The sequence below is a fragment of the Aulostomus chinensis genome, chromosome 4, assembly GCF_037954235.1.
Source record: "Aulostomus chinensis isolate RoL2024-O1b breed Wild chromosome 4, RoL_Achi_v1.0, whole genome shotgun sequence".
NCBI lineage: Eukaryota > Metazoa > Chordata > Actinopteri > Syngnathiformes > Aulostomidae > Aulostomus > Aulostomus chinensis.
Genome location: NC_141323.1, coordinates 11,229,918 through 11,257,745, shown reverse-complemented (window position 1 = coordinate 11,257,745; position 27,828 = coordinate 11,229,918). Strand labels below are relative to the sequence as shown.

The following is a 27,828-nucleotide window of genomic DNA, read 5'->3' as shown; positions in this document are numbered from 1 at the left end:
CTTTTATTATATCCTTAAATACACACTTGTGTTTCCTTATGTAAAAAGTAAAAATACTTCTAAGACGGGAGGAAGCTTTCTTTTCATTATAAACAAAAAAAAATTAACAGAAGTAACAATGGACGCCTTTATTTTGAAAATCTTGACCGGAACTGTTAATGCAATAGTTTTATCCCAGCTGCAACCCCTGAATTCTCTTCACAACTTCAATACTTCTCCTTTTTTTTGTTTGAATAAGTCGTACATTGGGCTCCATAGCAGTTCCACTTCTATTTTATTTTGAACATAAAACCATCTTCCTCAGCTTGGACGTGACTCCGCCCACACATTCCTGTGTGTCTGGGCCGTGAGGAGGAGGAGGAGGAGGAGAGAAAAAGGAAGGAGAAGCAGCAGAAAACAGCCTGTGGAGCTCGAGGCGAGAGAAGCGATGATAAACAAAAACCCCTACGGCCGCAGCTCCGTTTAACACGCCTCCACCCCGCTGTACCCGCGACGACCGGGCGCTCCCCGCGGTCCCTTCACTTCCTCCAGTAGTTGGGAACTTTTCTTTTCTTTTCCTCCGGCCTGAACTACTTTACCGACTTGAGAGGAGTTTCCAGTCCGACTGCATTGCAACGAAGTCCGGCTGCGCCTCGCTGCTCCAAGCATCCCCCGGGTCAGAGGGAGACGATCATGGAGATCCTGGACAGCAGCGAACCGTTCTTACACTGGGACAGGAACCTGAGCGAGCTGTCCGAGGCCGGCGAGACGGACTGCGTGCTCTACACCAACGTAAGTGATCGATCAGGGATCGGGGATCGATTGATACTGCTGCCTATCAGTCGAATCTAACCGCCTTCATCGCTCTGATGAAGTTAATTGATTGTTTGTTTGTGTGTGAGTGTGTGTGGGTGCGTGCCCTGCTCTCCGTTAACTCGTTGAGCCTTGAGGTCCAGGATGCAGCTGGTTCGTGCAGAAACTTAATATATTTTGCATTTCCTTTTTGTCAATTGAAATCTAATTAATATTTTGAAAAGAGAGAGAGAGAGAGAGAGAGAAAAGACCAAAACAAAGTTTTGAAACTGCAGCTGAAGGGAGGAAGGCTGCAGAGGACCCCCCCCCCCCCCCCCACACACACACACACACACACGTATGTTGATTTTATGAGTGTGAAATCTTCCAGTAATCAATTCTTACTTTGGTCCGTTCAGTATCTATGAGGAACCAGGTGATGCTGCCTTGTTTCATCTGTCTGACAAAAGTTTAATTTACTTTTTGATCACTTAAAGTTGTGGCTTCTGTGAGAGGCGGGTATATTTGATCTTGTTGTTGTGGATTTTAAATGATTAACTGATGATGTTTCACCTTGTGTGATTCAAGACGGAAAGTATTACTGTAAAATTAGAATAAATGATGACTCCTAGTGGTGGTGGACAGTTGAAACTACAATATTTTACTGACTTTTATGTCATATCGGTGATATGAAGAGAAGTATAACCTGGACCTTTTCAGGATTATATGTTCTACTACCTGGAAGAACGTCTCTCTTGCAGATCCCCCACCCAAAACTGATGCTGGTTTCCTGTTGGTGGGATTTGTTGCCTCAGAGTTTCCCCTGACCTTTACAGGCTCGCAATTCATGACAAATAAGAGCCAACAGTAAAACAAGTAAAGAAAATGTGCAGTGTAGATGAAGGTGTCGGTGTTAGCCTCCAGTTAAAAGTTATTAATATGAGGATTTAAGTTTGAGGCAAAAAAATCAACAGTTTTTTACGTTTTATTTGTGTGGTTTTCGAGCAATAGCCATGGAATTAAACATGCTAACCTTGATTATCCTGCCTTGTAATACTGCTTTTTACCTCTAGAGGTGATGGTGAGCGCCGCTGCCTTCACGTTAAACTGAGCTTTCAGAAAATTTCCACTTACAGGGTTGAAAATACCACTAGACAGGGATGAACCTGGTAAAACCGAGCCCTGCCTGAAGGCATCATCCCTGTAGCAGCGTTAGCAAAAAAGTAGCGAGTGTCCTGACATTTTTTTGTGCCAACATTTTTGTTTGTGTGCAGCTAATCACAACACAAACCACATGAAAAACTACGTAAGATGGTGTGAACATCTTTCAATGTATCAACTTCCTAAAAAATGAGGCTTAGCTAGAGCGTAAAGTAGAGGTGAGCTGAGTTCAGCGAGCTAAAACATAAACTACAGGGTGGTATCACCAGTACAGATCTGCGTTATCTGACTCTGGCCATTTTCTTGCTGTTGTATAATGCTAAAAAAAAAAAAGCTAGCTAACAACAACTGCTTGTTTTCTCGCTGACATGGTCTGGCTAAGACTGAGCTAAGCTAAAAATAACATAAGCTAAAGGCTGATGCTACACGTGAAGATTTGACGATAACAGCTTTATCGTGACTGCAACTGTTTTCTTGCTTAGAACGGAGCTAAGCTAGCGTAATGACCGCAATAGCAGCGTCTGTTTTCTTGCTACTTGGGTCTTGCTAGAAGCTAATTAGAATTGAAGTTATTTTGAAGTTTTTACATCTTGCGTTGATCCTTTTTTAAATTGTAACGACACAGTTCGCCCTAAACACGAAACTACTTTTCAAACAATGTCGGTATGTTGCTTCCTTTTGTCTCAAATAGGCATGAATGTGTCAGCTAGCCTATGCTAACACTTAGCACCCATCTGCACGCTGTCATTTCCATCTTGGCAGGCTGAGCTGTTAAACAGCTCACATGAAAGCATCGGACTAATAAATATCTTGTAATGGGAGCTTAAGGGATAATTAAACTGGTGTGTTAGAACTCTGTTTCAGTTCTGGAACTAAAAACTCCCCAGGGGCATCCAAATGCGTCTAAAAAATTAACCCTAAAATGTCCCAAATAAAACTTGTGTGGTTAAACTCGACCTTTTCCACCAGGTGTTTTTCCAAAATATAAGTAGCGGTGGATATTTTTTTCAGTTGCGTGTCCTCTCAGAAAGACGTCTGGACGAGAACGCCGCACGTCTCCTCTCAGTCAGGACAACTCTGCTTTTAGTGGGCTTTCGCCGTCCGTTATGTAACTCCTAGTGTGCGTTGCAGCCAAGTGGCTTCCAGGGCAACGCTGCAGGCCCAGCGGAGAGAGTGAGACTGAGGAGGAGTGGGAGGCTCTGCGGGGAAAAATCCAGCTGTCTCGCAGGATGGGAATCAGACACCGTCGAGGCCTACAGAGCCTGCGATTCAGACCGTACACACACACACACACACACACACACACACTCTTAGACATCTGCTTGTTGGAGGAAAACCTCCCGGCAGGTAAAGACTTGTGTGGAGGCTTCAGAGGGAGTTCAAGCTGTGCATGTCCTCTAAACAAGACCCGAGGCTACGATTCCTCTCAAATACCAGCAAACCCTCTCAGAGCTGAGAGCTGAGAGCTGCAGCTTTGCGGCGGCGTAGGAACTTTTAATTTAGTTATTTGAAGGCCACAAGATATCAGTTGTTCTCACACTTGGACGGATGCGAGATGAAGTCGTAGCTCGTGGCCTAAAAAAAACTGAGGTGAGGGGGAGAAGTTCCACCAGGGAACAACCTACCTACCTACTCCGAGTATCTGATCGAGGGAGAACCCCGGTACTTGAGTCAAAGTACAAATACTCCAAAGTGAATGTGGCTGCTCTTTAAATGTCAATATTTCAGTCAAATTTTTACTTGAGTGAAAGTAAAAATACACACTTTCCCAAGCAAGTACTTTGCTACTTTACATTCCTCACGTGGATGTGTGTCAAATATAAAACCACACACTCACAGCCGCATAGAAAAGCCAGTTTGTATGACGAGCGAGTCGGGAAATACTCTTGTTAGTGCAGTTGATTTTCTAAATATAGCCAAGATGAAGAGTGAGTGTGTGTGTGTGTGTGTGTGTGTGTGTGTGGGGGGGGGGGGGTGCGCCTGAATGTAAAACCAAACAGACCTGCAGTGTTTGAGGGGCAGACTGGAGTGTTTGTTCCCCTCGCTCTTTCTCTCCCCTGAGCTCTGTTGACATGAGATTCCTCACGACGACGTAAATCTCCTCAGCTGGCAGCCCGTGTGGGATCCTCGCCGTCACTCCCGGGACGCTCCTCCTCTCTTTTGTATTGGCGTGTATCATAATCAAGTTCCTCAGGTTCGGAAATTGTAAGATTCCGTCAGCCCTACACACCCCAATCGCCTTTGTTGTCATTGCAAAGTGATAATTTGGCCTCAATCCGGTTCAGGTGGTTTTTGTGTGCTCATACTGACAGGACCCATTAGACTGAGGTGCTGATGTGGTTGGACAGTGAAAAATGGCGGCGTTCGTGGACTGTTGTGACCATCAGAACGGGAACAGCAGCAGTAAAACAAGACGACGACACTTGAACGCTTCAGGTTGTTAAAATGAGCGAAAGTAACGCACTTGATTGTCTTTTATTGTCGTTTTGAAGTCACGGTCTCGTATCATTGGCCCTCACATCAACTGAAGTTCACTTTTTCACGATAACGCTGAAGTCACCAAGGAAAAGTCAGCGCTTTATCACACTTGTCCAACAGATGACAAGCCAGCAACCTTTAAAATGCCTGTTTTCTTAATGGAGTTTGGCACAGAGGTTTAAATCTGCTCCTCCATCAGTTTTTGTGGTCACGACCCAGTTCTTTATCTTTACCTCTATCCCTCACTCTCTCTCTACCTCCACCAGTATCTCTATCTAGTGTGACGTTACAGTGCACGCTGACCGATGCCCATCCTTGTCGCTCTGTGTTCCTGGTGTGTTGCTCCACTTTATTCCTTCAAAATAATGCAGAAAAAGTGAGTTCCTCCTCCCCTCCCTCTGTCTCTGAGTCTTCTTTAATTCACTTCAGGTAGCAGATAATGACTTTAATCTTTAGGATTAACTCCTGCGCCTACTTGCGTGGAGCTCTGTGGAGCTGGCGTGCTGCTCAGCACATGTACTCGATGGCCTCCTCAAGGGAAGTGCGTTCGCTCTGCTCATGCTCCGGACCGTTCCAACTATGTGTCTGCTTGCGTAACGCTCAGCACATCTGCAGATAAAGACTCGCCTCTGCCTACCAGTCCCGATTCAATGCTTTTATTAATGTGAGCGACGGCTTTGGCTGCGCGACGACAAGAACGCACCTTCGGGATCGAGTTATTTTGCTCGGCGTCAGCAAACAGAGTCAAGAGTAAACAGCTTCACCCGTGTGTTCACAGTGCGGTGCCTGTTCTCCGCTGGGGCAGGGCATCCTGCTCACTGGTGGCCTTGCTCTGTCTCCTGCTGAATAGTCCATGTGTCTGCTGACACACACACACACACTTTCTATTTTATACTTGGAATAAATAAACAATGACATTGTTTACTGATGTTTTATTGCCAGTCAAAGGTCTCGGTGTACATTCAGCAAACTCAGAAGTGTGTGTGACACGTGAGTGTGACGGTAGGAACATGATAATGACATATGCCGTGTTCCGGCTGAAGGTGCAGTGCCGGATCTACAAGTTGGTCCACACGCACCTTCAGGGAAAATTAAAAATAGACACCAGCTCGATAAATATTTGTTTTGCTGCAGTTGTAATGTTTTTTCTTAACAAAGCCGTAAGCTGGGTTACAGAAAGAATTGTGATGAAACGAAGATGGTAGTAGTGTTGTAGTAGAATCTAGATAGTGTTGTAGTAGAATCTCGATAGTGTCGTAGTAGAATCTCGATAGTGTCGTAGTAGAATTTAGATAGTATCGTAGTAGAATCTAGATAGTATCGTAGTAGAATCTAGATAGTGTTGTAGTAGAATCTAGATAGTGTTGTAGCAGAATCTAGATAGTATCGTAGTAGAATCTAGACGGTGTCGTAGTAGAATCTAGATAGTGTTGTAGTAGAATCTCGATAGTGTTGTCGTAGAATCTCGACAGTATCGTAGTAGAATCTAGATAGTGTTGTAGTAGAATCTAGATAGTGTTGTAGCAGAATCTAGATAGTATCGTAGTAGAATCTAGATAGTGTTGTAGTAGAATCTAGATAGTGTTGTAGCAGAATCTAGATAGTATCGTAGTAGAATCTAGATAGTGTTGTAGTAGAATCTAGATAGTGTTGTAGTAGAATCTAGATAGTGTTGTAGTAGAATCTAGATAGTGTTGTAGCAGAATCTAGATAGTATCGTAGTAGAATCTAGATAGTGTTGTAGCAGAATCTAGATAGTGTTGTAGTAGAATCTAGATAGTGTTGTAGCAGAATCTAGATAGTATCGTAGTAGAATCTAGATAGTGTTGTAGTAGAATCTCGACAGTGTCGTAGTAGAATCTCGACAGTGTCGTAGTAGAATCTCGATAGTGTCGTAGTAGAATCTTGATAGTGTCGTAGTAGAATCTTGATAGTGTTGTAGTAGAATCTTGATAGTGTTGTAGCAGAATCTTCATAGTGTTGTAGTAGAATCTCGACAGTGTCGTAGTAGAATCTCGACAGTGTCGTAGTAGAATCTCGATAGTGTCGTAGTAGAATCTCGATAGTGTCGTAGTAGAATCTCGATAGTGTCGTAGTAGAATCTTGATAGTGTCGTAGTAGAATCTCGACAGTGTCGTAGTAGAATCTTGATAGTGTCGTAGTAGAATCTTGATAGTGTCGTAGTAGAATCTCGACAGTGTCGTAGTAGAATCTCGACAGTGTCGTAGTAGAATCTCGACAGTGTCGTAGTAGAATCTCGACAGTGTCGTAGTAGAATCTCGACAGTGTCGTAGTAGAATCTTCATAGTGTCGTAGTAGAATCTCGACAGTGTCGTAGTAGAATCTTCATAGTGTTGTAGTAGAATCTAGATAGATGAGAAATTACAAAATGTCGGGAAAGATTTAAGGGGAGATTTCAACAGTGACAGATTTGGCGCGTCTCACCTCAGCTGCAAGCCGCAGGCTTTTGCTCACGGCGCGACCGCTGTAAACGCCCCCGCCAGCAACCATTTTTCACGACTTTACCCGTTTTAGTAAAGCAGTTTCGCGCCCACCAAAAATCGCACCGGGCTTTGGTCCTGGTGAAAGAGTTCAACGGGCCTTCAGTTACCGGCTCACTTCAGTGTAGATGATCAACGCAGAACTCAAGCTAACGCGATCATTTCCAGGACTTGAGGACGAGGACGAGGAGCTGCCGACGGTTCACACCAGCTCGTCACCTTTCATCATCCTTGTGAGGAACTCAACCTCTGTGTTTTTTCTAAACCTCACGGCAAAAACTTCTTGTTCCGGTTTCGTCACAATTTTTGTTGTTGTCGCTGTCCCAAACTGCACAAAGCTCTGTGGATCATCTGCTGCTCCACCGTGACGTATCACGTCTTCAGGAGCGAGAAACACTTTTTGTAAAAATATGATCGAGTGACATGAATGTCCTGCAGATGGTCCACAGATGGACGCCAAGGACACGTCTCTCTCTGTCTCTCACTCTCTCTCTGTCTCTCTCCTCTCTCTGTCTCTGTCTCTCTCTCTCTCTCCATCTGATGCAACTTCTCCCCCGACGTTGAAAGTGGGCTCAGTGTGCTGCAGGCTTCTATTTGAGAGTGAAGGGAAGGTAGTAATCAGTGTGTGAGGGGATCATTATGAAAAATCCACAGGAGCCTTCGTTCTCTGAAGAGACGCTAAATTTACCCATCCGTCCCCCCGTCTGTCTGTCTGCCCGCTCGCTCTTTTTGTATTTGTCTGACCTTCATCTGCCCTTTCTCTTTGACTGAGGCCACCATAAATGGTTTGAATTATGAGGTAGTGTGTGTGTGTGTGTGTGTGTGTGGTTGGCAGGGTTTAACATCCATTCGGATCAATTTTTGCCCTAAAACTGGCCTACAAGGAACTACGAAGCAGAAGCACAATTTTTGGTCTTTTTCCTTCGACAAAATGAGAATTAATCTCTGACCGAGGCTGAATTTTTGCGTTTTGAGCGTGCATTCATGGGGACGTCGCGTGGAGAAGTGGAGTTGCAGAATCACCAGATTTCCGATGCATTATTTAGCACGTAGTCGGTGTTTTGGGTGTAGAACATCAAAGTCTTTCAGGCCTGTAAACCGTGAGGTGCGTTCGCTGCCAGGCCGACTCCACTTTGATGTTTCATTTATGGATCTGAAGCTCATATCCTGCTCCAAGTGCACCATCAAGACCAGTTGGACACTGAACCCCCCGTCCATGGTCTAGTTAACCTTTCACCCCACTGCTGCCGCACCTTCAGGGACGAGTCGGCTCCTGTCCAGCAGATCCCAGTTAACACCCTGTTTTCTTTCTTGGAGGATTAAAGACGAATCCTTCGGTTTTAGCCTTTACTTCTTGTATTTTATTACCTGGATTCTGTTCCGTATCATCCTCCTCTGGCCCGGATGTGGCCCAGATTTCAGCCTTCAGTGGCGTCTCATCTCCTGGGCCTGCAGCGGAGAGTTCCTCCCTGCTATGCCACTCATGTCTGGTATGAGTCTCACAGCTGCCTGCAACCTTTTTCCTGGAGGAGAAGTTGTTCATGGCAGAGAGTCTTTCTTTCTTTTTTTTCTTTTCTTTTACACTTGTTACTGAAGCACTCTGGAAAGAATGCGGCCAGTGTTGATAAAAGTCAACATTCTCTTCGGTTCTGGGCCGTGATGGGGTCTCCCCCGTGAATAGTCGTTCCACTCGCATCCAGAAAGAGCTCGCACTTCCTGCGGTGGCTCCAAATGGTTGCAGTTGGGTGCAAAACCAGTTTAAAATCTATTTCCTGATGTGGGCAGCTGTCGGTGTGCTTTGCTGTCGCGTGAAAACAAGAGAGTTTCAAGCAAACCGGAGGAGGGAAATCTGATGTCTGAGCTGTTTTCGTCAGCTTTTGCAGGCTGTGGTCATGTTTCCACTCAAACGGTGACAGAAATAGCACGAACTGGCAGATGAAGTATGAAAATATCCAAGTACTGAACTGCATGAACCTTTTTAAAAACCTACATTTCTCTTGGTTTGCGTTTCTTGTGCATGATTCGAGTCACTCGTAAAGACTCTCCGCACCACAATGTAGCAACCATCCCTGCACCTCAGCGGAGGAATTAAGAGCAGCTGCGCGTCCCGACAAGTTTCCTAGTCTTTTCCAGACATGAACTCACTGGAGAGGCTCAGCGGCTCCATGGGCACCCACCCAGATTTTACCCAGCATCCACTGGTGCTGCCGATCTCTGATGGCAAACAATCTGGGGATGAGCCAACAGCAAACACAATGAAACACAAAGGTGAGCTCAGTCTTCACTAAATCAGATCAGATGGCGCTCGCTGGAGTGATTTTAAGACAAGAAGGAACTCTTTGTGTCGGATCAGAGGGAGAAAATTAGAGAAACACCAACAGGGAGCTGGAGAGTTGAGGGAGTTCACTTGTGTGTGTGTGTGTGTGTGTGTGTGTGTGTGTGTGTGTAATGGTACTGGACGATCGGTCAGTGTTACGGCAGAGATGGAAAATCTTATGCATGTGAGTTGACCCAGATTCTAACAAGCAGAGACACAAAAGACGACGACACGCTGGGTTTGACACGAGCAGACCCGCTGCAGCTGACAGCTGTCTTAGAGTCGAGTCTAATGCTGAACTGAACTTAAAACCAGCAGTGACACAAAAAAACCCAAACCTGTAACCAATCCGTCCAGCTGGAAGATCTTTCTGCTGGCGCAAAAGAGAAATGGTAAAACTAAAATAAAGGGCAGTACGAGACTGAATCCAACCTTTTCTGAGGGGTGAAGGAGGCTGTAAACGATGGTTGTGACTGCATTTCCTCACCGACTGACCGTTTTTGCTGTTAGCTCGCAAGCTAGCATGTCGCTGCTGCTCCTCTCAAAGCTACTAAACTCCCCCAGGCTGCGGCGGCCTGCCTCAGTCTTTCCACGAGGACGTCATTGAGAAACATCTGGAGGTTCAGAGTGTGTGTTTACGTGTGTGTGTTTGTGTGTGTGGGTACTCAACGATCGGTCAGTGTGACTGATCGTTGCTGGAAAGTGTGTGTGTTTGTGTGTGTGTGTAGGTTGAATTTTGAACTTTTGGGAAGCGTCTGGCGGCAGCATGGGGGGGGGGGTTGACACAGAGGGGGACCACAGCAAAGATGTTGTTCCCGTTTGTCATGTTTTGCTCTCGAACTTTAACATCTGCTTGTCTGTATGAGCACCACACACCCACACACACTCTCACACACTCTCCTGTCAAAGCAGCCGATAGTGTCCGGCTCCGAGGTTTTGAACTTTGACTGGGGATGTTCTCTCCTCTTGTCCTGACTTCCTGTCCTGATGAAAGTCTCACCCTCGTCTCCTGGACTGGAATGAGGTTTTAATCAGGAAACCAGCTCGTGAAATGTCAGATTATCTGTCCTTTGTCGGTGTGTGTGTGTGTGTGTGTGTGTGTGTGTGTGTGTGTGTGTGTGTTGGCATCCTCTTCTGTGGGTGGAGAATAAACAGCGGTGGCTCGGCTGGATGTCGCGCCTGCTGTTTTCTCCCTCACATCCGGCTGTTTACATCGGAGGAGCATCACTCCGCCCACGACACCTCTCTGATGGAGGGGTGAGGGATCCGATTGGCTCCGATGACTTAGATTTGATCTGATTTTGATCTTTTTACTTTCTGTTAACCCCTCTCACTCCTCACACGTCTCACACCCTCAGCTGACACTTCTCTTCAACAGGAAGAAACCATTTTAAATCTACCAGGTTCTGAGGTGCGGGGGGGGGGGGGGGGGTTGGGGAGGCTCCGCCTTATTAAAGGCTGATTATCTTTACAGATGCGTCGATGAAATATCTGCCTTGTTGACTACCGGCGGAAAATGAGATGTCTTTGGTCGAGGTGTGTGTGTTGAGTTATTTTTAACAAATTTTTCTATTACCTGAACACAAAAGGAGGAATTGATGTCATCTGTGGGTGCGTCCCTGTGACCTCTGACCTCTTTAGATGTTGTTTTTGCAAGAACGGGCCGGACAACCTGAGCACGCCTCCAGCCCCGGCTGTCAGCAGTCACAAAAGTAACATTTTTCTTTCTAGGATTTTCTTTGTGACAAGAACTGGATTAGTTTATCAACAGAAAATACATCGCCAACTATTTTTATTTATAATATATATATATATATATATATATATATATAAAGTGAAATGCCAAACTATCACCGGCTGGTTCCAACGACACGGGTTTGAAGAGAAGGATTTGATTCTTTTGTTGTCATCCGTGAGAGGAAGTGAAACCATGACGAGCCGTTTTCATGGTGACAATGATTCATCCGTTAATCATGAAAATATCTGTGAGCTGCGGGTTTGTGACTGTGTGTAGTTTTGTCGTTGTTCCGTTTTTGAAGGAGTTCTCGTGGACATTTTCCAACATACAGTTTTTCTTGCCACGACTCCGTGAGTCAGTGAGCTCGCAGGCCCAATCATCAAAGATGAGACAGGATTTCCTCCAGAGATGAAACCTTGGGGGAATTCTCTGCTCCCTCCCTCCGTTCAGCTTGATATTTGTCCTGGCTGCATCCTTGATTAGTTTGTCGGTTTGAGTCCAGAATCTGGGTCAGATTGTGTGTGTGTGTGTGTGTGTGTCCTGAGAAGCGCTGCAGCCTCACGCATGTTTGTGAGTTGAGCTCATCTGGGCTGAACGAATGGTTTTAGGTGGAACCGATTATGTCAGTGAAAGTCTTACACCTCCCAACCCACATGAACTCCATCGCTTGTTTAGACAGAACGCTGCTCGCTAAAACGCGCCGCGGCGTCCGGGACAGGCGTGGCTGCTGGCCTCCACCCTGATAAGACCCAGATAGCAGAAACCATCCGTGGTTTTGGTCTGGTTCTCCCCGACACGCACCGGGCAGCAATGTCACCCCCCCGGTGGAGAGAGTGGCGCTGCGTGGAGCCTCAGCGCTGCGGCTCCGAGGGCTGATAAGTGGCCCTCCAGAGGGATTTGTAGTCCTGTAGACCGTCACGCCACCTCGTCATCGCGTCAGCAAACACTTGACAGCTGCGGCTCTTTTAAAAAGAGAGATTTCACGTGGAATGTTTGCAGCATGTTTGCGTCCTACAGGTTTCAAACACGTTTGAAACGAATGTAGAGAGAAAAACACGACACCTCAGCTCCTGATCAGTCGCATGTAAATGTAGGCATTCTAGCAGTAGCTGGTGGATTTTTGTAGTTTTTTGCCTCTGGAGCTGATGTAGTTCTATTACTCAACAGTGACTTCACGCCTGTCTGCCTTTGATTGACTGCCACTGAGTCCTGGTCGCACGATAAACTCGTGCTCGCTTGTTTCAGTGATGGAACAGCCTGCACACAAGGTTCACATTCCTGCAGCTTCTCGTGGAGGCTTCACTCATGAATGCTAGCAATGCTAATAGGACAGCACGACAGCATTGAGCCGCCAGTATGCAAATGTCTCAGTTTCCTCGGATGTTTCTCACCGGCTGAGAAACCCAGTACCCGTGACGAAGGACGTGGTTTTAAATTGCAAAATTCAATCTTGTGTAAGAAAATCTCAGGGATGTCACGTCCTCCTTGAATATCACCTTCTTTTCTTGAGCCTTGTAGTCGTGTATTCAAAAGTATTCAACTGTGATGAATCTGAAACACTCGGCTTTGTTTCCTCTTCCTTTATATCTTTGCTGCTCTGTGGAGATGCAACATTGTTATACGTGCATCGACCAGCCCTCCTTCCTCTGATTCATCGTTTTTATCTCAAACTCCAAGTTATTCCCAGATAAACTTCTTAACAAGTAAAAGTCTTTGTCAGGCCTTTTTGTTGTTGCTGTTTCTGGAGAAGCTGTTGGAGGTCAGCAGGACTTTCATCCAGGAAACGGGTTGGAATCCTGCGTGAAACACGTCGTTTCCATCGCTGCTGTGCGTGAACGACTGGTTACGCTCAGTTTTCTTGTGGCAGGCTGATCAGGTTACGCAACATGAAAGAATGTGTGAAAAAAGGAAGCTCCTGCAGACGCGCGTGCTGCAGCACCGGACGCCAATCAGGAGCCCAGTCCGGTTCAAAGATGCTCTCGTGGGGCTGATAAGGACCGGCCCTGCTGGAGGGTTCACGCCGTGACTCATGATTTATCTCCTCAACCTTTAATACCGTTATCTGGCGGTGGCGGCACACGTGCGGCTCGCTGGCGTCCGTACCGGGACTCGTGCAGATGTATGGAAGCGAAGCAGTGAAGTTTATCTTGACATAAATTCATGTGTGTTTGTTCTCTTTATTGGTGTGTTTACAGGCTGAGTCATCAGTAAAAGTACACAGTGATGAGCCCGGGGTAAAGTACACACTAACGCAGGTACAGCTGGATACACATTGACCCTCGGGCATGTGTGTGTTTGTGTGTGTGTGTGTGTGTGTGGGGGGGGGGTGTCTGGTGGGCTTTTACACATCTGGTTTTGTCACTAAGGAAAGGAAGATGTTGCCTTATCACACTTCCCGTCTTGCCCCTGAACCATGAAGGGTCCCAGAGACGGGAGCGTTCCAGACTGGTGGTGTTGGTGGGGGTGGGGGGGCACATTCCTCCCTCCCCCCTCTCACTCTCGGACCCTTCTTTAGCCTCAAACTAGTGAGCTAAACAGCTGTGAGGAGTTTTATTGCGGGGGTTAATTGCTCGCTGCCCGCCTGCTGGCGACTGCTACTGACAATGGAAGCAACTTGAGGACGACACGTCGGGTTCTGGGAAATTCTGGTGGCCTTTTTTGAAATGATTGACATTTTCTAAAGTAAATAATCGATGTCTTCGTCAGTGATGAACCTCCTGGCAGGTCTGATCAGCACTGGTGTCAGGCGGCATGCAGGTTGAAGTTCTCAGTGCTGGAATAGGAAAAAAAGGGTGTTGACTCGTTTCTACGCTCGGCATTCAGCTCATTTGTCATCTGTCGCTTCGTGATTATTTGTTTGAATTCTTTTGATCTATTTTACCGCTTTGTAGTCCAGAATTTTTAAAAAATCGTAATCAACCCTCCGGAGTTTATCACTGCCGCGCGTCTGTTGACTCAGAGATGGAGGGAACCCTGCAGGGAGCATCTGGAGGGGATCTGAAGCCTGTTCTAGAACATTAGCAACTATTAGCAACAGTTTCCGTCCGATTCCTCGACTCCGTGTGAAATAGTTGAGAGAGCAACATTTCATCATCAGGAAATCATCTCGATAGAAAGAGCCATTGCTGATGGAACGGTTGATTGAGTTTTTTGAGGCGGTGTTTTGGAATGAGAGACGCGAGCGTGGAGCTCCTGGAGACGCTGATCGATGGTAATCGGGTGTTCTGAGTGGTGATTGGGGTTCTGATCATCAGATGCTGGCTCAAGTGAGTCCAGCACTTTCCAGTTTCTGCAGTTGGAATTCAGCCGCAGCTCGACCGCTCGCAGCTCTCAACAGATTTTCCTGATGTGCTTTTGCTCCTCGGTGACTAGCGGAAGGTCAAACCGACGAGCCCGTGTTCATGAATAGGCTCCCTTCGCTCGACAGAAGGTTTCTGCGCACAAAATTGGAGTCGATCTCTCTCCTCTCTGACCTTCATTTCAATTAAAAGATTAGCATCTGCTCCTTCAGCAGCGCGCGGCTTCCTGCTGGCACCACGTTCCTTGTAAGCAAATGAGAAAAGCTCTTTGTTACCGCTGCTCCTGCGGAGAAGCCGGTGCCCTAGGGTTCCAGTTCGGCTCCCAGTTTTCCCATCCAGGCTTCTGTCTCCCAGCTGGAGGGTGTCACATTACAGTCGACCCGGAATAACACCTCCCTGTTAGGCCGCAGAGACAAAGAGCTTTCTGTTTTGTGTGTGTGTGTGTGTGTGTGTGTGTGTGTGTGTGTGTGTGTGTGTGTGTGTGTGTGTGAGGAGTTACAGCTGAGCAGTGAGCAATGCTGTGGCCAGGTCCATCCCCCCCACCCCCTGGTACACAAACCTAAAGGATAGTGTAGAAAGCCGGCCTGTGGGTGGATGCTAGTGCGGTTTTGCCGGCAGACTTGGACCGCTCCCATTTCCTGCTCCCAAACAAGAGAAGGACTCAGGTCTACATTTGCCTCAGCTTGTTTACACAATCCTCAGACGATTTTTAATGGCCTCGTCCGTCCTGTCATGAAGCAGCGAGGAAGACAAGAGTGTCAAAACTTTTATCAAGAACCCACAAAAGTACACAACACATTCTTTGCGCTGGCTCTGTGCTATAATTACTCAACATAGCTACGCCCTGCGTTTTCTATCCTCGCTGCTGTGTATTTCCATCTTTCTGAGCCAAAGCTGCTTCGTTCATGTCAAACCAAGGTGGGAATATGGATCCACGCCGCTCCAACAACATGAACTGAACGAAACTCACGCAGGCGAGGGCCAAAAGACGCCGCCGCTCACAGGTTGGCTGTACGTATCAGCCTGAGAAACACTTCAGTCTGAGTGCAAACATCTGGTAATAACTCTCATCATCACACCAAAGCCCTCAACTGTCATTTGAACATTGGGGAGTGTTGAAGATGAGCCTGGGTAACCATGGATACTGGGTTGCCGGGAGACGCTGAGGGGAGGTGAAGGGTTGTAAAAGAGAGTAAATGTTTGCTCGCGATGGGATGGATTTAGCCACGTGCACATGCACACACACACGTCCATCGATGGCTGTGAGGACCCTCACTGATGGAAATCCCTCCAAACCTCAGTTCTGATACCTCGGCTCTGTTTCTTCAATATTATTCTTGGTATTCTCGTTGGTTGTGGCAGCTGCAGTCACCAGCTCAGACGTTCTCTTGGAAAAAAGAAGAAAACCAATTACAAACGCGTGACTTGTTAGGCTTCGGTACGGCAGCGCCAGCTATACAATGAAATCTGGGTCTGCCTGGTCAGCAGATCCTGATGTCATCAACCGAATCTGTTGATGACGTCAGGATCGCCGCCTGAGTACAATATTCCTGACCCGGTATTGCGTCTGTCCTCTAAACGGGAAGCAGCACGACTGTGTGATGACATCACTTATGCCCTGCTCTGCGTCATTGGTCAGTGGAAACATGTTCTTGTGTCAGCAGGAGGCAGATATGGGCCGGATGCGTCCTGCCCCCCCCCCCCCCCCCCCATCTCGCTTCAAACACTCAAAGTTGCAGAAATGAGTTCCAATGTCCTCACAACTGTAGCAACATCACAACTGATGCATGTTCTCATAGACACCCAACAAACACTCGTCATACCAGAGCTTCTGGAGGTTGGTGACCAACCCACTGGGCTGTAAAGACTCGTCTTTGTCCTTGGACGGATTCACAGTTTGCTGTTTATGTTACACACACACACACACACACACACACACACACACACACACACAAGCCTTAAACAGAACCATGTAGGGTCGTGTACGGTGGCAGGTGTGTGCCGTGTGTTGATGGAGGGAAAAGGTCATCTGTGTGTGTGTGTGTGTCTGTGTGTGTGAGAGAGAGAGAGACAGTGAGCGAGAGATTAGTGAAAGTGAAGTCCCTCCTCCTCCTTCTTCTTCTTCTTCTTCTTCTTCTTCATAATTGAAACCACATGTTTGGTGTGGGGCCGTTGTCCTCCCTCCCCTGGTTTCCTCCCATTCAAAATTCACCCTCCTTTTTTCCATCCCTCCGTTCATCTCTCCATCCTCACTCGGCCATGGCGTGTGTGACTGTGTAACGTCCGTTCATCAGCTCAGCCTTTCACCTTAACTTTCATGTGATTTACATAATCGGCGCCGGCCGAGCTCCGGCTCTGCACACGTGGTTGATATTTTCCATTGGACGAGCTCTGCCTGTTCCGCCTGGCAACAGAACCGCAGGAGCAAATCAGAACTCTGCTCGAATTCTTGGTAGTGATGAGTTCAAGTCAGGACAAGACAAGGAACTGAAAACTGCCCACATCCCGCTGAAGTTCTGCCACTACAGAGCAGACGAGGTACCCTGTGTGTACTCTGTGTGTACTCTGTGAGACGACCACGTCCTTGAAACAACAGAACACTGAACCAGCTAATGAGCGAAGATGAGCTGCACGCTAATAGTGACGGACGGTCGCTCACGGGCGCAGAGACGAGACGGCGTGCGTGTTCGTAAAATCCGCCGTTCTACACGCTGCCTTGTAGAGACTTCAGCAGGATCTGGATGGTTCTGGTCGCCAGGAGCAAACCCTGATTGGTCACATGGTTCCACGATGACATCATTTCCAACAGATTCATCATAGAATTGTTGTGACTACGATGGTTGAATCTTTATGAACATTCAAGCAAAGGCAAGTCATTTTACACTGAATATTACATGTTTTATGTTCCAGAAGTATGTTCATGCTTCTGTGTGCTCCAGAGGCAGAGAAATACTTGTACGTTTACAAACACAGTACTTGCTCATATCGTTAGTGATGCGTTGCAGTAAGAATATTTGCACTCCATCGTATAGAAGTATTTCTACATCGTATCCATGACCTTCACCTCAGATGAGGAATCTTGCAAGTATCAGTGTTTTCACTGGAAGTTTGATAAGTGAGCAAGATTAACTTTCTATTTTTAATTGTGTTATTTGGTATTTCGTAGTACTGGATCACTGGCATGAAGCAGCTTGTCTGCTAATGTGGCTCTCAAAAGTCCGGTGTTCTCAGTCTTTACTCATGAAGTTGCTGCAGCAAACACGGTGGAATGTCTGCCACTGCTTCAAGTCCACATCACCCTCCTTTAATGCATGGACGTACGGAAGTCGGCCCAGGCGACATTCGGTGAGCTTAGTGGGTCTTTCTCCTCTGAATATTCAGATTTGAAGTGTTGCAAAAAGTTGCACTCTGACAGGAAACGCTGAAGTTGTGGGGAAAAGTTTAAAATGTGAGTTGCAAAATAAATTTAGACTGAAGTTGAAGAGTTTACATATAAATGTATTAAGAGAGAGAAAAAGATCATCTGTGTGTGTGTGCATGTGAGAGAGAGAGTGTGTGTGTGTGTGTGTGTGTGTGTGTGTGTGTGTGTGTGCAACAGCAGCTCTTTTGTCGGTGTTAGTCATAACACCTGAACACGGAGGGTCTGCTGGTGAAAGATGGCGGTGATAGAGGAGAGACGGAGGCAGGAATGCAGAGTCAGGAATGTCGGCAAGGAGGAGGAGAGATGACGGGGTTGAAAGAGGGATGAATGGTGGAGGAGGAGGAGGAAGGCTTGTCTGTTAACTTCTGCATGTGTTTTGTAAATGTATCACCACGCTGAGAACACACAGAAGGGGAAGCAGTGATTAGTGGGAGAGGTGTTCAGCCCTGATGGGTTCCCACAGCTGAGAGACTTCAAGCAAAGATGTCAAAAATGTCCGTGATGAAGGACGGCGGCGTTCCCGCGTGTGTCCTCCTGTCTCACGGCTTCGCCTCCGTATTGTTTGCTCATCCAAAGATGTTTTAACAGAATCTTCATGTTCCTTGCAGCACTTCTCAGAGCTCCTGGACGACCTCTCCCAGGATGCTTTGCTGGGCCAGCTGCTCAGCGACCCCTTCCTGTCTGGGGGGAGAGGCGGAGTGGAGGCCATGGAGGGCGAGGACGGTGGAGACCTGTCCCCGTCCTCGCCGCTCCCCCCGCACATCACAGCCGAGCACAGTTACTCGCTGTGTGGAGACAGTCGGCCGCAGTCGCCGCTGTCGCACCTGACCGGAGAGCAAGGAAGCGAAGCAGGTGAGACGATGGCGAATAATAAAAGTTCTGAATCAACTCGCTGAGCTCATGAGAATAAATCCTGACGGAACCGAGGGGGCTCCTGCTGGCCAAGTCACTCATGACAAAGTCTGGTATAGAGGAACGCACATCCAGTTCTAGAATGTTCCGGATGGAAATGGGAAAATACGGACGGTCAGATAATTAAGACAGAGGTCAATAAATAAGGGAGTTCATACAAAAATACACAAAGTAGCTAATTAAAACAAATAGAAATTGATGTTACATCTGATTTAATGCCTTAATTTATTTTTTAAATTGTTTTTGGCACATTGAATAACATTTCTATTATTTATGAAATCATTTATTTCAGATGTTGCACACTTTGTTCCTTCGTTTAAAAGAATCACTTGAGTCGACTCTGTTCTTCTCTCATCTGGTGTTTTCTGTTCCATCTTCTAGTTTTCTCTCTTTTTTTCCTTTGGAGTAACTCAACGTTCTCGTGTTCTGCAGCAGAGTCCGACGGCGACTCAGCCGAGTGGCCCATGGAGCAGGACGAGGCCATCGACGGCCTCCTGTGCGAGACCCCCTCCCTCCTCCCCACCCTGTCCCTCTCCCTGGGCTCCAGTGAGGAGCCGCAAGCAGCCGAGAGCCCCGCCGTGGCCCCCGCCGCCGCTCCTGCTCAGGCCATCGTCAGGAGCCACAACCAGGGCAAAGGTGTGAAGGTGAGAGGACGCAGATGGAGCTAGCTCGACTTTTTAGGTCATCTCCAGCAAGTCTAATCTTGTTTTCTGCTTTCTGTCAGGTGAAAGAAGAGAACATCATCCCTCAGATTAAACTGGAGCCTCATGAAGTCGACCAGTTCCTCAATCTGTCGCCCAAAGGTGAGAATTCTTCACCTCCTCTCTTGTTCGATGTTGTGTGTCAGTTGTTGACCATTTATTTCTTATCATATTCATCTCACGCGCCAGTTGCTGATCGCTGCCGTGGAAAATGTCTCCAGAATGCCTGCCGTTTTAGAAGTTGACTCCCTTGATTCGCACAGTTGCGTGAAGCGTCAACACAAACACTCCGGGTCACGTGGCCAACATTGTCGTGTATCCTGAGGCGGTTGCCATGGTTTCAGTCAGACTGGGACAAAGCAGCGGAGATAATCAGTCAAACCGTCACGTTTCAGGTCTGGAGTCTCTTCAGATGCCTCCCACTCCTCCCAGTTCCCATGGCAGCGACTCGGAGGGCAGCCAGAGCCCAGTCCACGCCCCGCCAGGCCTGTCCTGCCCCACCTCCCCTACCAGCCCTCCTCCAACACAGGCCAGCCTGAAGGTGTCCCCCCGCGGGCCGTCCTCCCTGTCCAACTCCCCCCTGCTCACCGCCCCTCACGTGAGTATAAAGACCTCTCAGTTCAGAGGTTAGAATTCTTACTGTGCGTACCTCTATAATACTTGACCTTTGACCTCTGACCACCAAAATCCTCCCTGTTCATCCTCTTGTCCCAGTGGGCGAAGAACCAAGCATTTTCTGAGATACTGCAGTAACAAGAATGAGGCTGATGATTCATCCGTCCTCTGCCTTGCTAAACACCTCTGGTGTGTGTGTGTGTGTGTGTGTGTGTGTGTGTAGAAGCTCCAGGGGTCGGGACCTCTGATGCTGACTGAGGAGGAACGCCGTACCCTGGTGGCGGAAGGTTACCCCGTTCCCACTAAACTGCCTCTAACCAAGGCAGAGGAGAAGGCGCTGAAGAAGATCCGCAGGAAGATCAAAAATAAGGTGCACACACACAGAGAATTCAGCGCTCCCTCCTCCTGGTAGAGGCGGAGAAACTCATCCAGCGTACATTTTGATCCCACGCAGCAATGAATTTCATTAGGGTTGTGTTCTTATGATAAACGCCGTACTGACGAGAAGGAGGAACTGCACGTTGTCACGAGCTAAAATGAAATTATTTATAAAATCAACATGAAATAATGACTTTCAGTTTTATCTTTTTATAAAATGAAAAGAGAGCGGATTTCATACATTTCAGAGGGAAAAATGTTTACAACAATTCACATGTGATGAGTGTCATCCTCCCCTTTGGGATCATTGTGGTGTGTCTGGTTTTTTTGGGTTTTTGTTTTAAAGAAATATGTTTTATTTCAGATTTCAGCTCAAGAGAGTCGCAGGAAGAAGAAAGAGTACATGGACACTCTGGAGAAGAAGTAAGATGGCGATACGACGTCATACACCCCGATTCAACACGACTGCTGAATTTGTTTCATCACTTCATGAATCTCGTCTTAACTTTCTTATTCTTTATCAATTTTTTTTAAAAGTATGGAATGAAATGACCTTTTGATTTAATGGTCTCTTTTGTGAGCTCCAAAAAATATGCGGGCGCCACAGGCATAAAAAATAAAGAGATAAGTTGAAGTTGAATTGATAAAGATCAAGATCAAAATCTGTTGGCTTGAGGAAAATAATAAGCTGTAGTCCACATGTATAGATATGAAAATAATGTCCATAACACACAGAGAACAAACGATGAGAGGAATGTGAGTGCAACACTAACCCTGCAGTACTCCTGTCTGACCACAGGGTGGAGACCTGCTCCAATGAAAACAACGAGCTACGCAGGAAAGTGGAAACTCTGGAGTGTACAAACAAGTAAGGCTGAGCATTGGTCCACTCATTCATGTGCTGATCAATTATTTGGATATGAGAGATGAAAAACACTTCTCTATCTGGTCAGTCTCTTACAAAGGAACCTATAGAACAAGAAAAGTGAATGCAACATTGTGACAAAAACCTCCTTTCTTGTCCTCTGTGCTCAGTAAGAGCTCAAGCTAATGTGCAGGACTGAGTGTTCCCGAATAAAATCTGATGTCTTTATGTTGTGTTTGAGCATAAACATCCTGATGAAAGCTGTCACCATGTGACCCGTGAACTGATCAAAACACGTCGTGTCGGTCTAGAATATTCAACAATGGCAACAATCACAAGGACGCGAGACCCAGAAAATTATCCTCCGTGCCAACGTTCCTGCCTCGGAACCTCGAAACACTCGCCGTCAGCCCAAGCCTTTGTTCCTCCTTTTCACTCTTGGGCATTTTTTCGACACTGTGATGCTCCTGATGGTTCGACAAACACAGACTGGATTTCATGACTTGCAAACAAAGCTGATTCAGAAGCTCGCCAACCGTCGATGTGCTCAGCTGCGATTTTGCATCCATGCATAATTCTGAGGTTACTTTAATGTCAAAAGCTCGAGCGAATTCAAGTAGACCCCGTTGTTTGCTGTCGTTATGCATGGATGAAGCGTGTGTGTGTGTGTGTGTGTGTGGTGCACCCCGTGTGTTAAGTACAGTTGAATGGAACACAGCTGTATTGGGTCTTGTTTTGCACTCTTTGGTAAATTGCACTTAACCGTCGCTGTCTGTCAGTTAAATGAACCAGTGTGTGTGTGTGTGTGTGTGTGTGTGTTTGGGAGTGTTTGTGTTGACACTGGTGCACCTACTGAGTGTGTTGTTGAAAAGCTCAGCTCGTGTTTTAAAGGACCACTCCAGCTTTTTTGGAAATTTACTAATCGCCCATGTTCCCCCGAGCCAGACAGGAAAATGGAGACCTTTCTCTCCTCTGTGAACGATTAGGGGCTGCCGACTCGGGCTCGTTCTTCTAGCACAACGAATGGTAGCCGGGGAGCAGGTTAGCATGCCTCTGTTAGAAGTGACAGTGGTCCTGGATTTCAAAATAAAGGATTTTGGCAGATATGTCACCTAAAAATTGTATTTTGACTTTCAACTTCTGGCAACAAACCAACACTAGGTGTTCAGGCTCATCCACAGTAGCTCAGCTGGAAGGGTTACAGTTCGTTTAGAGTCAAAGTTTTCATCCCGTCCTATCTGTCACAGGATGATTTCAGATCTTGCCTGAGTGAATCTCTGTATTGAATTAGCTGCATGTGTTGTGTCATCAAAGTGTGTCTAATCCGTGTGTGTGTGTGTGTGTGCGTGTGTGTGTGCGTGCGTGTGTTTTGTCAGGTCTCTGCTGCAGCAGCTGCAGTCTCTGCAGGCGGCAGTAACCGGCAAAGTCCCCAAGTCCTGCCGGGTGGCTGGCACCCAGACATCATCGTGCCTAATGGTACTGCTGTATGTGTGTGTGTGTGTGTGTGTGTGTGTGATTGTTGTGATGAAACACTGATTAAAATATTAAATTGGAAACATCTGCTTCCATCATTCATTAGCAGTTTAGCACTTAGTGTGATTCATGATTTAATTCACTTACTCTTCTCTCTCTCTCTCTTTCTCTCTTGTTCTCTCTCTCTCTCTCTCTAGGTGATTGTTTTGTGTTTTGCTCTGTTTTTGGGGAGTTTCTATCCTTCCTCCACTGTCACTGAGAGCGGCCACACATCCAGACAGTTGGCTGTCAAAGAGTCCTACACAGCCACAGGTACCACACACACACACACACACACACACATTTACTGTATGTTTTCACATCAAACACTTAAATTTGATCTTAATCCACTATGTACGGTAAATGCATACTCAGGCACTGACCTTAGTCAGGTTTCGGCCATCAGGAAAGGCTGTTCCTTCATGTCGGTTCTCAGAGGTGATGTTGTTTTTGCTCTGATGCAGTTGTCAGTCAATGCCGGTTCAAGACAAAAAAGTGAGATGAAAGTCTACTTTCAAAAATGACGCTACACTTTATGAGAAAAGACAACCTTCTTTAAAGGAACATGCTCGTGCGCCATTGTCTCCATTGTCCACCAAGAAGATGGAGACGCTCCTCTGTGTGGCATCAAGGAGCTGAATCACACGCTAGTTAGCTTAGCACAGCGAATGGTCATGGGTGGGAAGTGCTAGCATACCTTTAAGACACTGAATACTAAATGGTCTTTGCCTGCAGCAATATAACGATAAAGTTTTGTAATTAAAAAAAGTCATAACCCAAGACATTGGGATTTTAAAACTACACACACAGCCGGAACTACTTTCCTGACTGGGCGCCTTGATTTGATGCAGCACCAACAAGACAAAGCACTTCTCTTTAATCCACTGCAAGAGGTGACTGTTATTGATCCTGGCCAGCTTTGTAAGAGAGGATGTCATGCTATCACTTCCCATCCTCTGCCGTTCACTGTGCTAAGCTAACTAGCATGAGTCTCAGCGCTTTAATGCAGCATAGAGGAGAGAAGAGTCTCTATCTTGTCGTCCGGCTCTGAGGACGATGGAAAGAGCGTGAAATCCAAGTTTGTTTAATCTAATAATAGTTTGAGGTGGTCTTGATACCTTGCAGCATCAGTAGAACGATGTAGTAAAACAATGATTGCAAATGTAATCACAGAACTTTAATATAGACTGATTATGTGGACCATTAGCTGTGAAAGGTGTTCATTTTAGGGATTGTCACACACACACACACACACACACACACACACACACACAGAGTGAGAAACTAGAGTCACTTTCAACCAGTGTTAGCTAAACTGCCCTATCCTGCTCTCTCTACATAGTAATGAGTCATTAGTTCCTGGTATAAAAGTGCAGAGGCCCTTAATAACATCACCAGTTATCTGCTTCCACCCACAGCGCTGCAGTAATAGTGACAGAGAGTGATTAGAGGAGTTGACCTTCCCCTGCATCCCCTCTACCAACTCCCACACACACACACACACACACACACACACACACACAGTTCTGTAGTAGAGAACAGATATCATTTTCTTAACAATCAAATTCAATTATCTGCCCACAAACACTCACGTGGTGCCTCCATGTGATGACGAGAATGTTTGTGTGTGGGAGGTTGTGTGTTTGGTGGTCTGTACACTCTTAAAAAAACAAAAAAAAACTTTAAAAGTGAACTAAACACTTGAATATGAACACAACTTTGTTTCTCTTTCAGTAAAGTCGAGGAATCTGTTGTCAACCTTTGAAGATGAGCAGCCGCACCTCCTCGGTCTGGGCGGAGAATATCCAGACCAATGGGAAGACACGCCGACTGTTGTCATGGCAGCGTGGCGTCGCTCAGAGCAACAGAAGCTAAGCGAGGAGTCCAACAGGGTAGAAACGCACCCACCTTTCAGGAATAAAAGCAATGACACGCAAACACCAAAAAACCTGCTGCTGGACCTGCACAGGTAAACACACACACACACTGTAAATACTGAGAAAAGAGTGCCATCTACTGACACATTTCATACGGACACAGCTGACATTTTATCTTCCCGTGAAATTTAAAAGTTGGAACAGTTACAGTTTGAACGGATCACGATGTCAATTTTGCCAAAAATGAAACGTCACACGCTCAACAGCAATTCAGCTGCGAGAGAACCTCGACGTCCTCTTCTCCGCCTTCGCTGCCATCTTCTGACCAAAACTGGTGTTGCGCAGCCTTGGTTACACTCAAATCCTTGTTTTGTTTTGTTTTTTCTCCCTTCGACATTTCACTTATTTCCCTTAAAATATTCTTCAGAATTAAACGGAAACCCAACTGCTGTCTGTTATGAACCTCAGAGTTGATAATAAGAAGATGAAGTTGACATATTTGCCCCCCTCCCTCCCTCCCTCCCTCCCTCACCAACTCCCTGTGTCGGTCTGTCTTGCAGGTCTGTGGAGCAGAGGCTGAACGACAGCACAAGTAAAATGATCGAGTTGGAGCGATCGGTCAATGAGACCTCCTGAGGTTGATGTCACACACACACACACACACACACACACACCCCTGTCACCTTAACTTCTACAAACGCCCCCCCAGTGACGACCACCCCCTTTCTTGAGCATGGTTCAGTGTCCTGGAGCAAGCCTCATAGCTCGTACTAGGTCCTCCATCGTCGACTAATCAGATACACTGTAATAATTATAGTGACAACGGGGCACTGGTTGCCTTCATCTCTGAAGTAAAGCTGCACTGAATAGTTTTCTACATGAGTCGAATCACATGTGAACTGATCCATCTTGTCTTTAAATAAAATAAAACATAAGCGCATAAACTCAAATCGATGTAGTGAATAATGTAGCATGGATTTTATTACAGTGTAAAATATATAAAGTATATGTGAGGCTTTGTACAGGACACTGACAACGAACTTTGTATTTATAGAATTTTTTTTTTGTTTTATGTTTCCAAAAAAAAAATTTTTTTTTTGGGCTCTTTTTAGTTCTTTTAATTTTACGTGTTTTTATTCCATTCCAGTAATGCTTACATACCATTTTGATACTTATTTGTGTTTATAATATATTTTGTGTTTTTGTTTTATTTTTATTGTACCCTTTTATATATATATATATATATTTTTTTTTTTGTGTGTGTGTGAATATTTTCTTCTTTTACCTTTATGTTTTCACGCATTATGGGATTAACTCTTGGTTCTTGAGCCTGTTTGGAAAATTGGAGAAATTTAATATGCAGATTGGCTGCGAAGTGTTACATCATTTCACATATGACATTGGTGATATTTTGGCATGATTTCAGGTTGCTGACCAACCTTTTCTAAGCTACTCTACAAAAACAACAACTAAAAATACCAGTTTATCACCATATATTCAGGCTAAAATCTAGTGAAGTATGAATAAGAAGCTAAGTTTTGCCACAAACGTCGATGTTTAACATACTAGGACCCTGTTAGCTTCACTTCAGACATGTTGGCTAAGTCATTTCTGTTGATGCTCACTGTGTGCAAGTCAGGATTCATGTGTTCACCATCATTTATAAGTTTGGCTCTAACAGCTGAAGTAAACTACGCCCTTAAATATCTAAAAGCCACTGCTGACATTTTGGGAAACGTCCTCTTTTGTTTTCGTTCTGATAGTCATGCCGAGAAGCTCAATATCATCTCCGAATGCTAAATATGAAGCCCCAGGCAGTAGGCTATTAGCTTAGCTTAGCTTAGCTTAGCTTAAAGGCTGGCAAAAGGAGGATGTAAACACCCTCCCGTACTTCAGCACTACCAACTTTTTATTATCTTTATTTTATCTGTTCAAAAAACCTTCACAGTAACAACACAGAAGACAGTGGTGGTTGCCAAAATATTTTATTGCAGCTAACGTAATGTTAACCTTCTGGCTAGTTGCTTAACGCTTCCTAACAGACTGAACAGACAACAAGTCGGATTAGTAACACGGACCTGTGGTGGTGGCCATGATGCCTGTGTGTTTAATTATTTAAAGCTCTTAACAAGGAGGTGTGACATTCCCAAATGGGAGCTAGCTACATGCTACATCTGAAGGGGCCATCCTCATATTAAATTCTTGAGTGTGGACAATAATAAATCAGGTGGCACTTTTCTGATGACTATGAATTCTGATTAAATTTCAAGATTATTTTGTTGCTAGTTTACCCCCCCCCCCCAAAAAAAGCACCAAAATATTCACATCCAGTCTCCTGTTTGTAGCCTCATGCTAAGCTAAGCTGATCATATGTTTGCTGTAGCAATCTTCTCATATAGTTTGAACAACAGGGCATCTAAGAGTCTTTTCCAAAATGTCAGTTTATCTCTTAAAAAATATTGAACTGAGACTGCTTCAGTTTTTGATGGTAACCAACTTTTTTGGCCTTTGACCTCATGATGCCTCTGCCTTGCACACTTTTAACTGTCAGCTCTGAGAGTCTTTAACTGCCTTTTCAGCAATTGCCAAAAAAATAGATTATCTATTTTTGTAAATATGAGTTGTTAATAAATAAGAAAGTCTAAATGTGTCTGGGATCTTTAGTTTATAACAATCCATAATTCTCTCTGAGTGTACTTGGATTCCATCGTTGATAAATTATGAAAGAATATTTGCCTCACAGTTTGTCCTGACGTGATGTTTGGTTTAGTTTTTTTTAAGTCACACAACGTGACATTAAATATCAAGTGTGTGACATATTGGTCTTTGAATTTCTGAGCTTTATTGAAAAATGTCTTTAGTAATTTTGATGTCTGTATTTTTTAAAATACATGTTAAATTAGTTATCAACAAGAAAAAAATCCACAATTAAGCCCATATTATTTGTTTGAGTTTATGTTTTTATATATATATATATATATATATATATAAAAATAATATATATAAAAACAACAGAAAATGGATCCCAGTTAAGTTTAGAGACTACAAAAAAAAATCTAAGTGTCATGTCAAGTATTAAATGTAACATCTGTGGCTACTAGATGTATCTTCAAATATGTATTTCGTTCATATGCATTGATCTTAATGTCGTCTAAAATGGAACTTCACGTCGAGACCAGCAGCTAGTGGAGGGCATTTTTCCTAACCACATTTTCGCCTTGATGTGGCCTGAACTCAGCTCTCTATCTTTTTGCTTTCAAGTAAATAAAGTATTTTCCTCAG

At 45.5% G+C, this 27,828-nt stretch overlaps 1 protein-coding gene across 2 annotated transcripts; it reads left to right on the top strand.

Annotated features, from left to right (window-relative positions):
• Positions 1–192: 192 nt before the first annotated feature.
• Positions 193–27,828, top strand: creb3l2 (cAMP responsive element binding protein 3-like 2). Of its 2 annotated transcripts, none has more exons than XM_086201762.1 (12): positions 193–771; positions 18,295–18,538; positions 19,034–19,242; positions 19,323–19,401; positions 19,695–19,897; positions 20,138–20,284; positions 20,657–20,715; positions 21,092–21,160; positions 22,534–22,633; positions 22,828–22,942; positions 24,404–24,638; positions 25,107–27,828. In XM_086201762.1, exons 1-12 carry the CDS (start codon positions 673–675, stop codon positions 25,180–25,182), a joined length of 1,635 nt encoding a protein of 544 aa, XP_086057888.1. In that variant the 5' UTR covers positions 193–672; the 3' UTR covers positions 25,183–27,828. The 2 variants fall into 2 exon arrangements, with proteins under 2 accessions (XP_086057888.1, XP_086057887.1); XM_086201761.1 differs by having other exon boundaries at positions 19,031–19,242.